Source organism: Notamacropus eugenii, chromosome 4 (assembly GCF_028372415.1).
Source record: "Notamacropus eugenii isolate mMacEug1 chromosome 4, mMacEug1.pri_v2, whole genome shotgun sequence".
Taxonomy (NCBI): domain Eukaryota; kingdom Metazoa; phylum Chordata; class Mammalia; order Diprotodontia; family Macropodidae; genus Notamacropus; species Notamacropus eugenii.
In genome coordinates, this window is record NC_092875.1 from 418,907,052 (window position 1) to 418,924,249 (window position 17,198).

General features: G+C 38.2%; 1 protein-coding gene across 1 annotated transcript in view; it reads left to right on the top strand.

Annotated features, from left to right (window-relative positions):
• Positions 1 to 285: 285 nt before the first annotated feature.
• Positions 286 to 17,198, top strand: part of C6 (complement C6) — a 79,101-nt gene continuing 62,188 nt past the window's right edge. The window contains exons 1-3 of the mRNA XM_072605739.1: positions 286 to 430; positions 9,726 to 9,888; positions 14,185 to 14,341. Coding sequence (XP_072461840.1) covers positions 9,746 to 9,888; positions 14,185 to 14,341 — 300 coding nt within the window. The 5' untranslated portion in view covers positions 286 to 430; positions 9,726 to 9,745. The remainder of the gene's footprint in view (positions 431 to 9,725; positions 9,889 to 14,184; positions 14,342 to 17,198) is intronic.

Below are 17,198 nucleotides of genomic sequence, written 5' to 3' on the forward strand. Positions count from 1 at the left end.
GAATAATTCAAGCATCAGTTGAGTCGTATCCCTGACCATGCCATGAGCAGTTTGAGTCACTTCTGCATTTGGAGTGGATCATTTTAAAGAGCTGCAGGGAATCAGTTGACCATTTTGACAACCCTCTTGGTAAGGATTGTACCTTCAGTGATGAAATTAGAGGATATTAACTAGCAGTCGGTCATGGCTATTTTGATCATTACATAAGCCCTGAGCATTAGAGTTTTCTCAGACACAGGACTCTGCCTAGAGGTGAGTGGCACTGAGGATTCTTTCACTTTCGATCTTGTGAAATGTTATAAGTCATAAGATCATCAGGGGACCTCTAACCTTTTTGTGGATGAGGACACGTAGCTGCCTGTAACTGCCACTTTGGACATTTCTATAAAATAAGAAAGAAGGACTTGCCTTAAATCAGAGAAAATATCAGGTAAGTTCCTCAGCCTTCTAAGGTGCGGGATGGTTTTTTAAAAATGTTACTGTGCAAAGCATCACATTTAAACTGTGGTGCCAGATTGACCTGGGGTTCCAAACAAAAGACACACAAATTGCTTAATCTCAGATTTTTCCCCAAAGCCTGGACCTGCAGTTGTCATCCTTGACAACATTTACCAGATCCTTATCACAGAGGGAAAAAACCAAGAAAACAAAGTCTCAGTTCTACTCACAAATATCTTACCACAGTGGAGTGGAAAATCAGGCTGGGTGTCAGGTTGAAATTCAAGCTCTGTTATTTACACATTGTCTGACCTGTGCCAAGTAATAGATCTGTCCGGGCCTCAGTTTCTTCAGCTATAAAGTGAAAGCTAAGACTAGTTGCCTTCTAAATTTCCTTCAACTCTAAATGCTGTGAGCACCAGGACTGGGACAACTTAAAACCTGCACTATAGCCCATCTTAGGAGCTACTTTGTGGTCGTGGGAATAAATATTAAAAAAAATGTTGCACAGATTTCTGTTTCCCTACTACTTTTTAGAGCTGAGGCAGCATGGAAACCTGTCTTCAGGATCTGGTAAAGAACTCAAGAGAATTGGGGATGGCAAACTGAGGACGGTTGATGTTACATGAATTCTGTAAAAATCTGAATATTCTAGCCAAGTTTTCTTTGCTTTGTACTCATTTCACCTCCTGCTCAGATGAAGGACGATGGGATCAGCCTGTTGCTCTAAGCACCATTTGTCAGTGTGCATGCAAAGTGCTCTGTGAAACTTGAGATAAATCAAATGTTTAGAGCTGTTTGAGAGGAATAAGTGAAGAATTTAATCTTTTTCATGGTTTGCTGAACTATAGTATTAAACACTTGTAGCTGGGGGAAAATATCTTGCTTTTAATAAAAAAAATCTCTTATTTTCATATAAGACATTATATAAGAAGATACTTCCTAGTTAGTTATTTTATTAGCACCCCATCAAGTCAGAAATTTTGAAGTTAACACTAATTTGTAGCATCTCATAAATTATCTAAGAAAAATAATAGTCAGACTAGAAAGAAGAACATTGTATAAGGTTTCTGTTTGCGAAATTTTTATATAATAATTGGCACCAGATATGCCTGTTTTTTCGTAATTACTCCATTGTTTTGTAAAAGCTGTTAGCAAGTGCTGGGGTCATATGACCTATTTTCCAGTTTTGGTTGCTGCAAACAATGTAAAGACTAGTTCCACAAGATGTTTTTTTAAAAATCAGCTTTTTCTGCTTGTACATCATAAACTACCTGAAAGCTCCCTGTTATTTTCCCTTCAGGAAACAGAGGGAAGGCAAACTAGCAAATATCATTTTCTTCCTGCACAATGAATTCATTTTGGAAGGCAGATAAAAAAGGGGGGGGGGCTAATTTTTTTAGATACTTTTTATACTTGGTCAAATGTAGCATGACCACTGGATGGCAGAAGGATAACTCAGCAGCTAGGTGGTACGTTGGATAGAGCGCTGGATATGGAATCAGGAAGGCCTGAGTTCAAATCCTACCTCACATACTTAGTAGCCGTGGGATCCTGGACAAGTCACTTAACTTCTGTTTGCCTCAGTTTTTTCATCTATAAAATGAGAATAATTATAGTACTTTCCTCCCAGAGTTATTGTAAGGATCAAATGAGATCATGACTGCAAAGTGCTTAAAACTGCATGTGGCAAATAGTAGCTACCATATAAATGTTAGTTGTTACGATTACTAGCTAACATCTGTCTCTATTTCCTCATCTGTAAAATAACACTAACAGCACCTACCTCCCAAGGCTGTTGTGAGGATCCAGTGATTTCACATATCTTAAAGCTCTATATAAATACCATCTCTTGAGGCTGGTAGGGAAGGGAAGTAGAGAGAGCACTGGATCTGGACTCAGGAAGACTTGAGTTCAAATCCTGTCCTAGATATTTACTGACTATGTGACTCTGGCAAGTCATTTACTCTTCATCTGCCTCTGTTTCCTCATCTGTGAAATGGAAAAAATAATAGCACCTCCTGTAGCACCAAAGCAATATTCATAGCACCCACAGAGGCCATGAATATCTCAGTGCAATTCTGAATCATGAAATACCACAGACTCTCCACATAGAAGACAGAATCAAAACGTTTATTCAGACACCGGAAAACCAAATCCATCATAGTAACAAAAATCTATGAACAGTAACAATGCAGAGGGTAACACCACCCCCTAACCTCCCCCTGCTAGACTTCCCACAAACTAGCTCCCTTAAACAAATCACAAACAAGCCCTTTCTACTCACTCTAGCCAGCTGCCTGCTTGCCTGCATCCTTCCTAGCTCTGACTGCTCTCTGACAAAATGTCCTTTCAGCTCTGCTCTAGCTCTGCCTCTTTCTGTTGTACCCTTCCTGCTCCATCGCTTTCTATTCATGTAACTCAGTCTTCCATGTGATGTAAGCAGTTCACATGGGCCTATTAATGGATGGGAAAGATCTTCCTGTTTAAATTACCATTATACCTCCTTCCCAGGGTTACTGAAAGGATAAAATGAGATATTTGTAAAGTAATATACACACAAAGACACATGTGTGTGTAAAATATATATATGCATGTTTGTAATTGTTGTTCAGTTGTGTCGAGCTCTTCATGACCCCATTTGGGGTTTTCTTGGCAAAGAAACTGGAGTGATTTGCCATTTCCTTCTCCAGCTCATTCTATAGATGAGAAAACTGAGAAATAGGATTAAGTGACTCCTCCAAGGTCACACAACTAGTAAGTATCTGAGGCCAGATTTGAGCTCAAGTCTTCCTAACTCTAGGCCAGACGCTCTATCCACTGCACTACCTAAATGCTTCACTATATAAATGCCAACTATTTTCTTCATCATCATCATCATCATCATCATCATAGTATAGAATCAGTTTAAGGCATTTGTTGATTGACAGACTAACTGATTAATAATTAGCCTTAATAAAGTGTAGGCACCACAGTCACAGAACACTCTATCAGAAAATTCTGTAGAAAATTCTTTAGGCCTGATAAGTTATTCTGACATGATTCTTGAATTGGGCTACATCTGGTTACTTTTGCCTTTATGATCTGTTTCTCTGTGTTTTGGGGATTCTATAAGTCCTTGGTCAGAAAATGTTATTATTTCTGATAGCCTAATATCTCTTGATAGACATATTTTCTTAGCAACTTGCTGCCTACTCTAAGGGATGGAAGTAAGAAAAAATAGAGGTTGAAGATCTCACTCAATTTTACACAACTTGGTAGGTTTTTTTTGTTAGTTACCTTCTTTTCTATGTGAGATTAGACATGCCTCATTCATTATAAACTCCTTGAAAGGAGGTTCTACGTATTGGCCTTTTTCTAACACAGAGGGTTTAGATTATTCAGGCATATAATTAAGAGGCATTTTTCAAAGTGACATAACTATTAGATTTATTAATAGATCTGGTTGCATTTTGGAGATGTTTATGTATTGCCTTTAGGAATGTTCTCATTTCTACTTTAACAAGTAACTATGTACCCTCTGGTGTTACAAGAGAGAAACTTTCCTCCCTTTATTTTAGGTTCTTTAAACCAAACATTTATTAAAATTTTAATTTAATTATATAAGTATTCAATTCAATATTTATAAAATGTTTAATAATTAAACAACTAAGAGGTATAATGGATTGAATGCCAGACTTGAAGTAAAGAAGGCCTGAATTCAAATCCTGCCTTACTAGCTGTGTGGCCCTGGCCAAGTTACTCAACTTCCATCTGCCTCAGGTTCCTCATCTACAAAATGAGATAATTGTAGCACCTATGCCACAGTGTAGTGCCATGATCAAATGACATAGGGTAAGCAAAATGCTTTGCAAACCTTAAAGAAATACACACACACACACACACACACAATGCATTGTAGCTAATAAATATCTCCTTGGTATGTGACACTTCTGCCAGGTGTTAAGGACACAAAATTCAATAAGTGGCAGTCCCTGCTCTAATGGAACTTGCAATTGAATAGAGACAAACTACATACAAAAACAAGTATGATGCTAGGCAAAGTGTGATAAATACAAAGAGGCCTAAACAAAGTAGTATAAAAGTCTGAATTAGAAATCACTTTCATCTGGGAAGCTCAGAGAAGGCTTTATGGAAAAGGGAACTCTTGAATTAGATCTTCTATACAGCTAGTGGATAGAGAGCTGGACCTGGAGTCATCTGCATGAGTTCAAATTCCACCTCTGACATTTACTAGCTGTGTGGTCCTAGACAGGTTACTTAACTCTGTTTACTTCAGTTCATCATCTATCAAGTGAGTTAGAGAGGTAAACTATTCTGGGAACTTTGCAAGAAAACACCAAAGAGGGTCATAAAGAATTAGAAATGACAGAACAGCAACTGAATTACACCTTGAAAAGAGAAGAATTCTATCAGATAAAATTGTGGAGGAATAAATTTCAAGTATGAAGGACAGGACAGAAGCAGGAAATGACAACTGTTAGCTTTGGAAGGGAAGTGACTAGTACAGTTTGGCCATGTCCCCCCTTGACAACCACCTTTTTGCCCTGGAGAAACCTCTACCTAGAGTCTTCATCTCCTGATTAGTGACTGTTCCTCCTGGACCCCTATTTCAGAAAGGCCCTGACCACCATACCTCACTTTACTCACTTTTCTCTTCCTATCCCCTTGCCTACTGCCTTGCCGCCCCATAACCCTGTGTCCTGCTCTTTCCCTATCAATTCTAGACACATAAACTATGGTCAAATGGATTCTACCATTGTTCCTGAATTAGATAACTTCTAGATTCAGAATGCAACTCATCACTTTCTCTGCAAATTCTAATCTTAGACTGTTGCCTACAACACTAAAAAGGCAAGTTATTTTCCCAAGGTCATACAGCCAATAGGTATCATATATGGGACGTGAACTCAGGTCATTTTGACTCCAAGGCTGCCTGTCCACTTACTATGACATGCTACCTCTCTTAACTAACTCCATATATAACTTTAAGGTGATTTGTTTATGTTTCATTCATTGCTGTTGAAGTTAGTATTCAGGTGACATTTAGGGTCCAGTGCTTCAAAAACCCAGTGACTCTTCATTGCCTTAAGGATAAAATAAAAACTCCTTGGCCTAACATCCAGGGTCCTCCATAATCTGGTTCCAACTTACCTGAATAGCCTAATTTTATCCTATCTCTTCTCTTGAACTCTATATGAATGGATAACAAAAGAATTTTTATTGTTGTTTTGTCCGTTCAGGCTCTTTGTGACCCCATCTAGGGCAAAGATACTGAAGTGGTTTGCCGTTTCCTTCTCCAACTCATTTTACAGATGAGGAAACTGAGGCAAACAGATTAAGTGACTTCCAAGATCACACAGCTAGCAAACGTCTGAGGCTGGATTTAAACGGAGGAAGATGAATCTTTCTGACTTCAATTTGGGGGTGGAGGGAGCATTTGTCCAGCTCTTAATATGTGTCAAGCCCTGTGCTAAAAAAATGTAAAAGTAAAGAACGTTTTTGATCTTTCCTCTGCCAAATGGAATGAGTGGATTCTCACTGTGCTTAGGCCCTAGGCTAACTGGTAAGAGATATGTTCCAGAAGGTAGTAACCTTTGCTACTCCTCCTTAATTTGCTCAAAATGTGAATTCAGCAACCCACACAGTTGTACTTGGGGTCATCCAACCTCAAATGTTTGCAAAAGAACCAAAAAAAAGGCATAAAAGTTTTGCAAGCCCTGTAGTTTATTCCATGAAGTTCAGAGTAACCTTTGCCTCCTCTGACAGTAAATATTGAGCTCAAAAACTCAGAGTAAAAATCTTAGAACTAGTTGACACACTATATATGTAGGCCTTCTATGGGAAGAGCTTCAAAAATATAGTAGTGCTGGTGTGGGTGTTATCTTCCCTGGAGGAGATCGATTAGCAACCTTCCAGGATCAAATTTAGTTCTGTGACTGAGAATGAACAAGTGAAAATAGATTCATTAACTACTTAGTATGTGCAAAGCACTGTACTAAGTGGGGACACAATTAGAAAAGTAAGACAGTCCCATTCTGAAGTAGCTCACATTTTAATGGGGCAAACAACATATATTGAAAGTCCCGAGGGCAGGAGCCAAGATGGTGGAGTAGAAAGATACACATATGCTAGCTCCAAACCCACAGGCCATAAAATACCTGTAAAGAAGAACTCCCAACAAATTCTGGAGCAGCAGAAGCCACAGAACAAGGGAGTGGACAAGATTTCTGTTCCAGAGAGACCTGAAAAACTGACCCAAAAGGTCCCTCGTGCACCAGACCCAGAGCAGAGCCCAGCCCTACCTTGGCTGTGTGGCACCGAGAGGAGCAGATATGAGCAGGCTTCAGGGGCAGAATCTCCAGGGGCCACGCAGATCCCTCCACCCACAGGCACCAAGGGTCAGTGAGAGGGTCTTTTCAGCTTGCTGAGAGGGTAGCAGGGCATCTCCATAACTCAGGTCCCCTCAGGAGGCAGCAGCAGACAGGGGCTCCCAAAGCAGGCAGGCAGAATCCATTGTTGAAGGTCTCCACATAAACCCCCTGAGGAAACTGAGCCCCAAGTGGTGGCCCTGCCCCCACCTGAGCACCTGAACTTAATCTCACACTGAATAGCAGCCCCACCCTGCCAAAGCCCTAAGGCTGGGAAGCAGCATATGAATCTCAGCCCCCAAGCACTAGCTGGGTGGATCTGGTAGCAAGGTGGGTGTGGAAAGGAAACTCAGAAGTCAAATAACTGGCTGGGAAAATGCCCAGAAAAGGGAAAAAAAAAATAAGACCATAGAAGGTTACTTTCTTAGTGAACAGATATCTCCTCCCATCCTTTCTGATGAGGAAGAACAATGCTTATCATCAGGAAAAGACATAAAAGTCAAGGCTTCTGTATCCCAAACACCCAAAATAAGTATTCAATGGGCTCAGGCCATGGAAGAGCTCAAAAAGGATTTTGAAAATCAAGTTAGACAGGTGGAAGAAAAACTGGGAAGAGAAATGAGAGAGATGCAGGAAAAGCATGAAAAGCAGGTCAATACCTTGCTAAAAAAAGGAGACCCAAAAAAATGCTGAAGAAAATAACACCTTGAAAAATAGGCTAACTCAATTGGCAAAAGAGGTTCAAAAAGCCAATGAGGAGAAGAATGCTTTCAAAAGCAGAATTAACCAAATGGAAAAGGAGATTCAAAAGCTCACTGAAGAAAATAGTTCTTTCAAAATTAGAATGGAACAGATGGAGGCTAATGACTTTATGAGAAACCAAGAAATCACAAAACAAAACCAAAAGAATGAAAAAATGGAAGATAATGTGAAATATCTCATTGGAAAAACAACTGACCTGGAAAATAGATCCAGGAGAGAAAATTTAAAAATTATGGGACTACCTGAAAGCCATGATCAAAAAAAGAGCCTAGACATCATCTTTCATGAAATTATCAAGGAAAACTGCCCTGATATTTTAGAACCAGAGGGCAAAATAAGTATTCAAGGAATCCACCAATCACTGCCTGAAAGAGATCCAAAAAGAGAAACTCCTAGGAATATTGTGGCCAAAATCCAGAGTTCCCAGGTCAAGGAGAAAATATTGCAAGCAGCTAGAAAGAAACAATTCAAGTATTGTGGAAATACAATCAGGGTAACACAAAATCTAGCAGCTTCTACATTAAGGGATCGAAGGGCATGGAATAGGATATTCCAGAAGTCAAAGGAACTAGGACTAAAACCAAGAATCACCTACCCAGCAAAACTGAGTAAAATACTTCAGGGGAAAAAATGGTCTTTCAATGATACAGAGGACTTTCAAGCATTCTTGATGAAAAGACCAGAGCTGAAAAAAAAATTTGACTTTCAAACACAAGAATGAAGAGAAGCATGAAAAGGTAGACAGCAAAGAGAAGTCATAAGGGACTTTACTAAAGTTGAACTGTTTACATTCCTACATAGAAAGACAATATTTGTAACTCTTGAAACTTTTCAGTATCTGGGTAGTTGGTGGGATTACATACACACACACATATGCACACACACACACACACACATACACAGAGACAGAGAGCACAGAGTGAATGGAATAGGATGGGATCATATCATAAAAAAATGAAATTAAGTGGTGAGAGAGCAATATATTGGGAGGAGAAAGGGAGAAATGGAATGGGGCAAATTATCTCTCATAAAAGAGGCAGGCAAAAGACTTTTTGGTGGAGGGAAAAAGAGGGGAGGTGAGAGAAAAACATGAAGTTTATTCTCATCCCATTCAACTAAAGGAAGGAATAAAATGCACACTCATTTTGGTATGAAAAGCTATCTTACGATACAGGAAAGTGGGGGACAAGGAGATAAGCAGGGTAGGGGGAATGATGGAAGGGAGGGCAATGGGAGGAGGGAGCAATTTGAAGTCAGCACTCTTGGGGAGGGACAGGATCAAAAGAGAGATCCTCAAAAGAGGATCAAAAGAAAGCAATGGTGGCAGGATAGGATGGAGGGAAATATAGTTAGTCTTACACAACACTACTATCATGGAAGTCATTTGTGAAATTACACAGATATGGCCTATATTGAATTGCTTGCCTTCCCAAAGGGTATGGGTGGGGAGGGAGGGATGAAGAGAAGTTGGAACTTAAAGTTTTAGGAACAACTGTCAAGTACTGTTCTTGCTACTAGGAAATACGAAATACAGGTAGTGGGGTATAGAAAGTTATCTGGCCCTACCGGACAAAAGAGAAGATGGGGGCAAGGGAAGGGAGGGATGTTAGAAGAGAGGGCAGATTGGTGAGAGTGGCAATTAGAAGGCTCGGTGTTTTGGGGTGGGGGGAGGGGAGAAATGGGGAGAAAATTTGGAACCCAAAATTTTGTGAAAATGAATGTTAAAAGTTAAATTAATTATTTTTAAAAAAAAGTCCCAACTTGCAAGTAAGATGGAAATGTAGCTAGATGATGCAGTGGATAGAGCTCTGGACCTGGAGACTAGAAGACCTCAGTTCAAATCTGATCACAAACACTTACTAGCTGTGTGACCCTGGACAAGTCACTTAACCTTGTTTGCTCAGTTTCCTTTTCTATGAAATGAAGATAGTAATTGCACCTACCTCCCAGGTTTGTTATGAGGATCAAATGAGATAATAATTGTAAAGTGCTTAGTCCAGTGTCTACCATATGGTGTTTTAGAAATGTTATCAGTATTATTATTATTTAACCTCTCTATACTTCAGACTCTTCAGAGTTCTTGGCACACAGTGGTTACTTAGTAAATGCTAGCTGACTGACTCCTGTTCATTGTATTATGTTATCCAATGTCAGGAGGTGAGCGCTCCTGGAGTATGGACCAGAACATCTTATTGTACTCTGTCCTGCTGAGCGCCCTGATTTGTGGGACCCAGGCCTGTTACTGTGAACGGTACCCATGGACTGCATGGTCCAGCTGCTCAAGTTCCTGCAGTTATGGAACCCAGAGGAGAGAACGGTGGGTGTAACTGTTGGACTCTTTCTTCTTTCTTTGGGAGTCCATGAAAACTGAAGCCAATAATGAGAAATCCTGTTGAATGACGAGGAAACGGGAGGATGATGAACCCACAAAATGAATACTCACCACAAAAGTCCATTCATTGATTCAGTTCAGTTCAATTGAACATTTATTATATGCCTATTCTGTGAAAGGCACTGGGCTATGACCTAAGGCTGATCAACTTTACCATTTTGTTATCCCTAAAAAGCAATTCCCCAAGCAAATTAACTTCTTCTCCTTTTTCTTCTCTTTCTTCTTCACCTTATCCTTCTTCTTCTCCTTTTTCTCCTCCTTCTCCTTTTTCTCCTTCTCCTTCTTCTCCTTCTTCTCCTTTTTCTCCTTCTCCTTCTTATTCTCCTTCTCCTTCTTATTCTCCTTCTCCTTCTTCTCCTTTTTCTCCTTCTCCTTCTTATTCTTCTTCTCCTTCTTATTCTCCTTCTCCTTCTTCTCCTTCTTCTCCTTTTTCTCCTTCTCCTTCTTATTCTCCTCCTTCTTCTCCTTCTTCTTCTTCTTCTCCTTCTTCTTCTTCTTCTCCTTCTTCTTCTTCTCCTTATTCTTCTTCTCCTTCTTCTTTTTCTCCTTCTCCTTCTTATTCTCCTTCTCCTTCTTCTCCTTCTTCTTCTCCTTCTTCTTCTTCTTCTCCTTCTCCTTCTTCTTCTTCTCCTTCTTCTTCTCCTTCTTCTTCTCCTTCTTCTTCTTCTTTTTCTTCTGCTCCTTCTTCTTCTTCTCCTTCTTCTTCTTCTCCTTCTTCTTCTTCTTTTTCTTCTTCTCCTTCTTCTTCTTCTCCTTCTCCTTATTCTCCTTCTCCTTCTTATTCTCCTTCTCCTTCTTCTCTTTCTTCTTCTCCTTCTTCTCCTTCTCCTTCTTATTCTCCTTCTTCTTCTCCTCCTTCTTTTTGTTCTTGTTCTTCTCCTTTTCCTTCTCCTCCTTTTCTTCATTATTGTTATTATTATGAATTATTATCAGATGGAACTTTTAAAGATTATCTAATTCAATAATTTCATTTTACAGATGAAGAAAGTAAAGTCAATAGAGACTAAGTGACTTTCCCTAGGTCACATAGCAAACTGGTGACAGTCACAAACTAAGACACAACTCTCCTAATTATCTTGGGCAATAGTTTTCAGCTTGTTAGCCTTGAAGTGCCAAGAGCTTTATTACTTAACAGCTCTTACAGTCCTGAGTACTGTAATCTTTTTTCTATTTAAATCATTTACTAGAGATAACTTAGGAATTTTGTAACAGTAAAATCCTAAATTGTGGCCTAATAGTCTGAGATGGTGAAAGTCTCATTGTCTGAGCCCTCAGTTACTTGAGGAAGGGAGAGCATTTCCAGATCACACTGTGACACAGACAAGCAGACAATGGTTCACCAACTTACATGGTCCTCCTTAGAAGTAACTCTCCAAAGCAGTGTAGAACAGTGGTCCCAAGTTTGAGATGAAAAGAAATCAGCTCCTAGTCACCAGCAAGAGATTTAATCTTTCTGAACCCCAGTTCCTTTCTCCCATCTACACAATAGAAATACTAGCCTACCCACCTTATAGGGCTATGCTGAGAATCAAGGAATTATAATATCCTCCATATCTATTTCTACACAGTACTATATGAGAGCTCTCCTCCCATTAAGTGAATTCCTACCTACTCCTTAAACCCCTAAAGAGCAGTTTTAACTATTTGGTTCCTTTATTCAATCGACTCTTTGCTTGTTGGTTCAGCTGTTTCAGTCACGTTCCACTCTTCATGACCCCATTTGGGATATTCTTGGCAAAGATACTAGAGTGATTTGCCATTTCTTTCTCCACCTTATTTTATAGATGAGGAAACTAAGGCAAACAGGGTTAGATGAATTCCCTAAGGTCACCCAGCTAGTAAGTGTCTGAGACTGGATTTGAACTCAGGAAGAGAAGTCGTCCTGGTTCCAAGTCCAGTGCTCTACCCACTGTACTACCTAGCTGCCCTCAATAGCTTCTAGCAGTTACCTATTACCTGTAAGATTAAATATAAGCTTCTCTGCTTGATGTTCACACATGTTCACAATTTGGCCTCTTCTTACTTTGCTAGCCATCTAACACATTACTGCCCTCCATGTTCTCTGTCATTTAGCCACAGTGGTCTATTTGTTGTTCTTCATGATTGATTCTCAATCTCCCATCTCCATGGCTTTGCATTAACTCTCTTCTGTACGTGGAATACTCTTCCTCCTCAACTCCCCTATTCCTAGAACTCTTAATTTCCTTCACAACTCAGACCAAGTGCAACTTTGAAGAAATTCCCCTCCAAGGTTACCTTGTATCTGATTTGTCCAGGGACAGTGATAAAGCACTCAGCCTGGAGTCAGGAAAACTTGAATTCATACCCAGCCTCAGACACTTACTGGCTAAATGATCTTGGGCGAGTGACTTAATATTTGTTTGACTCAAATGTAAATGTTTCTTCAAATGTAAAATGGAGAAAGAAACAGCACCCACCTCCCAGGGTTTTTATGAGGATCAAATAAAACAACATTTGTAAGGCACTTAGCCATAGTAAGCACTATAGTAATGCTAATTATTTTTAGATGTGTCATATATACCCATAAATGTACATATTGTCTACTTGATTAGAATGTAAATTCATTGACAAAGGACATTATTTTGGTTTTGTTGTATTTCTGGATTTTGACATGGTATCTAGACTTTAGTAGGCTAAATGCCTACTTTCTTAAATAGAAATTCTTGTTGCTTGCTTGCCTGATACTCCATATCATCTGTACCTCTCTTATTTTTAATATTAACTAATATTTGTGAATTATTGCTATATTTATATCTCATTCTCTTAGACAGTCAGCTCCATAAGAGTAGAAACCATGAATTATCTATACTTTGTCTCTTCCTTAGTAACTAGAGAAGAGCTCTGCATAACAAATGTGCTTAATAAATATTTTTAATTCTGTGAGATTGATAGTTCAAGCATTATCATCCTTGCTTTATCAATATTGAAATTTCAGAAAGATCAAATGGTCTACCCATGATTGCATAATTAGTAAGTGGTAGAGTAGAGATTCAAATTAATATTGGTTCCCTAACATCTGTAGATGAGAGAATTTTGGAAAAAGACAAGATCTGAACCAATGGAAGGGATAAATATTATATTCAGGCAAGTTCGTGCCTTTATCTCTATTTCTTACATAAGGAAACTAAGACTTAGCTCAAAGGAGACTCTCATCTGCCCTGTCTAAGGTTACACAATAATTCCTAAGGAAACTGGAATTCATAAACTTCTGTTCACTAAAACTCAAATATCTTTCTCTTGACATGTGCTACCCACAGATCTTTTACAACCTAAGAAGACGTAACTTTCCATTCCATTTGTTCTATCATTGTCCTCTTAACTCCTCTACAGAAATGCCATTGTTTAAGTAGATGGCCATGGGATCCATTTATTCAATCCTCTTACCTCCTTCCTTCATATACTTCCCTTTTTCTTAACAGCAATGAGAGTTGATTGCCATCTCCTCTAAGAGATTGTTGTTTGTTGTTCTAGCTCATCCTTCTGAAGTTCTCCAAAAGAGTTTAGTATGAATCATATACTGGCACAGCATTGGTTCTTGAAGAGGACCAATGATTTCAGGAGGGCGATGTCTTGCCTTGTAAGTTAATTGGGCTTAAGGGAGGCAAAGCTGTGCAAAGTCATCAGCCTCACTCTCTTCTCCAGGGTCATCTAAGTCCAGTGGCAAGACACAGATTAGGACAACTGGTGATGGCTGTAGATGCAGTAGGAAACTTGGCCTTTTTAAGCTTGGTCTTTCCCAAGTTTTAGTTTGTTTGAAGCAACATCCATTCAGTAATTAAAGACTAGGTGAGAATGAAGGTAAAAGATGGGCTAGTTTGCCTTCACAGAAGAGTCATTATGGGAGGGGAAGATCCTGGCCAGAATTTCTGGCCAGAACAAAAATAATTACTATTTACACTCACTCTGAACTGTCAAAACCCAAACAATGAGCAAGTGAGGCTTGTGCTAGAACCTGTTATTGGCCTAACAGTAAGATCTAGAGTAATTTGGGTTTAAAGGCATAGGCAAGTAGCTTCATTTGAATCCCAAGGGACTTTATTAAACCCTGGTTTTTCAGAGCTATATTTCAAGAAATCATAAATGAAAACTACATGAGACAAAAGAGTTAATTGTTATTTTTTTTATTTCCAAGAGATGGTACCCCAGGGAATAGAGTTAGTCTAAGTAAAGTTATTATTGTTTTTGTTTTCCTGGTTGCAGACAAATAGTAAAAGATAAATATTATGAAGAAAACTACTGTGATAGGTTGTGTTCAAAGCGGGAATCCAGGGCTTGCAACCAGCAAATGTGTCCTATCAACTGCCTACTGAGTGACTTTGGACCGTGGTCTGAATGTGACCCTTGTGCTAAAAAACAGGTATGTAAAGAGGGTATAGCAAAGGTGACTGTCCCTTGCAGGGAAGTTGAGTTATGAAGAATTAATGAGACAACAAATGAGTTAAAAAGGAATGCTGGATAAAAGACTTTGAACTGGAAACGATCTTAGAAATCTTTGAGTATAATCCTTTAATGTTACAGGTGAAGAAACTGAGACCCAGAGAAGTTAAGGGAATTGCTTACATTTGAAACATAAAGATTTAGACAGTTAAAATAAGAGATATAGGAAAATCCATTATGCTTTTATGAACTAAAAAAAAGCAAGCATAGCCATAATCATTTCAGACAATGCAACAGAAAATACAGACAAAAGCAATAAATAGGGAAATTATAATATGCTTAAAGGTACCATGGACAATAAATTAAGAAGTTCTTAGGGAAAATTAATACCTCTAGATAGCAATAAAAGGAAGAATGAGCAGAATAATGAACTGTATATTCAACAATGACAAAAACTAGAAAAGCAACAAATCAAAAACCCAGATGCCAAATGTAACATTGTGAAAATTAATGAAAAATTGAAAGGAAAAAGACACCCATATTGAATTGATAAACAAAACTATGAACTATTTTTAACTAATAAAATAAATAACATATCTGATAAAAAAGAAAATAAAACCAAATTTTATTAAAAATTTAAAAAAGAATTCACAGCAATTGAAGATTTAAAAAAGGAAATTATGAGAATCTATTTTGGCCAATCATGCACTGACAAACATAAAAGCTTAGAGAAAATGGATAAATATTTGCGAAAAATATAAAATTTTCATATTATCAGAACCAATAATATTTAAATGTATAAGTTAATGTAAAAAACACACAAATTAAACAAATCACAAATGAACTCCCAAAGGGGGAAGAAACCCCAAACCAGATGAATTTACAAGGAAATACTATCAAACATTCAAAGAATAATTAACTCAAATAGTATGTAATGTTTACAGAAATCAAAAAGAAGGAATTATTCCAAATTCCCACTATAATACAAATATATTCTCGATGTTTAAATCATAAGAAACAAAGCAGAGAAAGAAAACAATAGACCAATGTCCCTAATAAACAGCAACACAAAAAATACTTAAATGAAATATTAATAAAAGGCTATAATAACATATAAAAAAGATTCTAGACAATAACCAGGTTGTATTTATAAAAGCAATACGTAATTGGTTCAATATAAGGAATATTATAAGCTTAGTAACACACGTTAATAACAAAAATTATAGCCACATGATTATATCAATAGATGTTAGAAAAAACTTTTAACAAAATTCAATATCCATTTATAAGAAAAAAACAGCAATAACATTAGATAGCACAGTAATAAATAGATCTTTCCTTAATATGGTCATCTAATTAAGTATCTACTTGAAGCATCTACTTAAGTATCTACTTAAAACCCAGAGACAATATTTTATTTAATAAACAAAGGCTAGAAACCTTTCCAATAAGACTAGGAATATGGCAAAGATATCATTATCACCACCTTTATTTGTCATAGTTCAGGGAATTATTTGAACTCTCAGTCTCCCCATTACCCTCCACCCCAATCTAGGACTATAAGTTGGTGAAAGAGAAAGAGACAGACAGACAGAGGCAGAGAGGGACACAGAGAGATAGAGAGACAGACAGAGACAGACAGAGAAACAGACACAGAGAGACAGAGAGAGAGAGGGACAGAGAGAAAGACAGAGAGAGAGAGACAAAGAGAGACATAGAGACAGAGAAAGAACATTTATTGAGTGCTTACTATATATCTCGTACTGTGATAAATACTGGGGATAAAAAAATCTGCACCAAGTCTAATGAAGAGATTGCAATGTGTTTCACAGAGTCCTGGGTCCTGGAAAGACAGGGCAAAATGCTTACCTATCAGAGTAGGAATAGCCATTGGTAAAAGTCAAGTTTCTAGAGGGGTAGAGATGGTCTGAAAGTAGGTAGGTGTCAGAGAAGATGACTCCATGGAAGAATTCCCCGCACAGGTGAAATCACAAATCTAGTTACAAAAGAGAGGCAGAAAAGAATGGGGGATTCTGGCTATTGCTCCCCAAAACAAATAAATCTGCAAAGTATTTTCCTTACAACTGCCCTGTGAATTAGGTACAGCAACCATTGTTAACCTCTTTTTACAAATAAAGTCAATGAAACGCAGAGTATAAGTGACTGTTAATAAAGGGAAAAACTAATTTGAAACCAGATCTCCTGACTTCAAGACTAACGTTCTATCAAACCATGCTGTCCGTCCTTATTAGATACTTTAAACCTCCAATCTCCTTATTATCAGAGAGAGAGCTATGTGGCACAGTGGATAGAGAACTGGACTGGGAGTCAGGAAGACCTAAGTTCAAATCTAGCCTCAGACCTTTACTAGCTGTGTGACCCTGGGCAAGTCACTTAACCTTTGTCTGCTTCAGTTTCCTGGGGAGGATAATAATAGCACCTACCTTACAGGTTTGTTGTGAGGATCAAATGAGATAATAATTATAAAATACTTAGCACAGAGATTGGCACATAGTAGGCACTATATAAATACTAGCTATTGTTGCTACTACTATTAGACATATTCTGGTCACACTTCTGGTTTCAGGTTTTTCTAGGAGATGAGAGAAACAAAACAAAGAAAGAAGCCAGTGTATGACAGCAGCTGAAATTGAGTTGAGATGAAAATAAGAAAAATGATGACCTGTTCTCCTTCTGTACTAGAAAGCCGCAGTGTTTGCATTTCAGGATTTTAAAATTTTCTGACTTGGAAGCTTATTTGAGCTAGGTCATTGACCTTTACTGACCAAATTGGGTGTTATAGTAAGCACACCCCAGAATTTTGTGGTTGCTCCTTC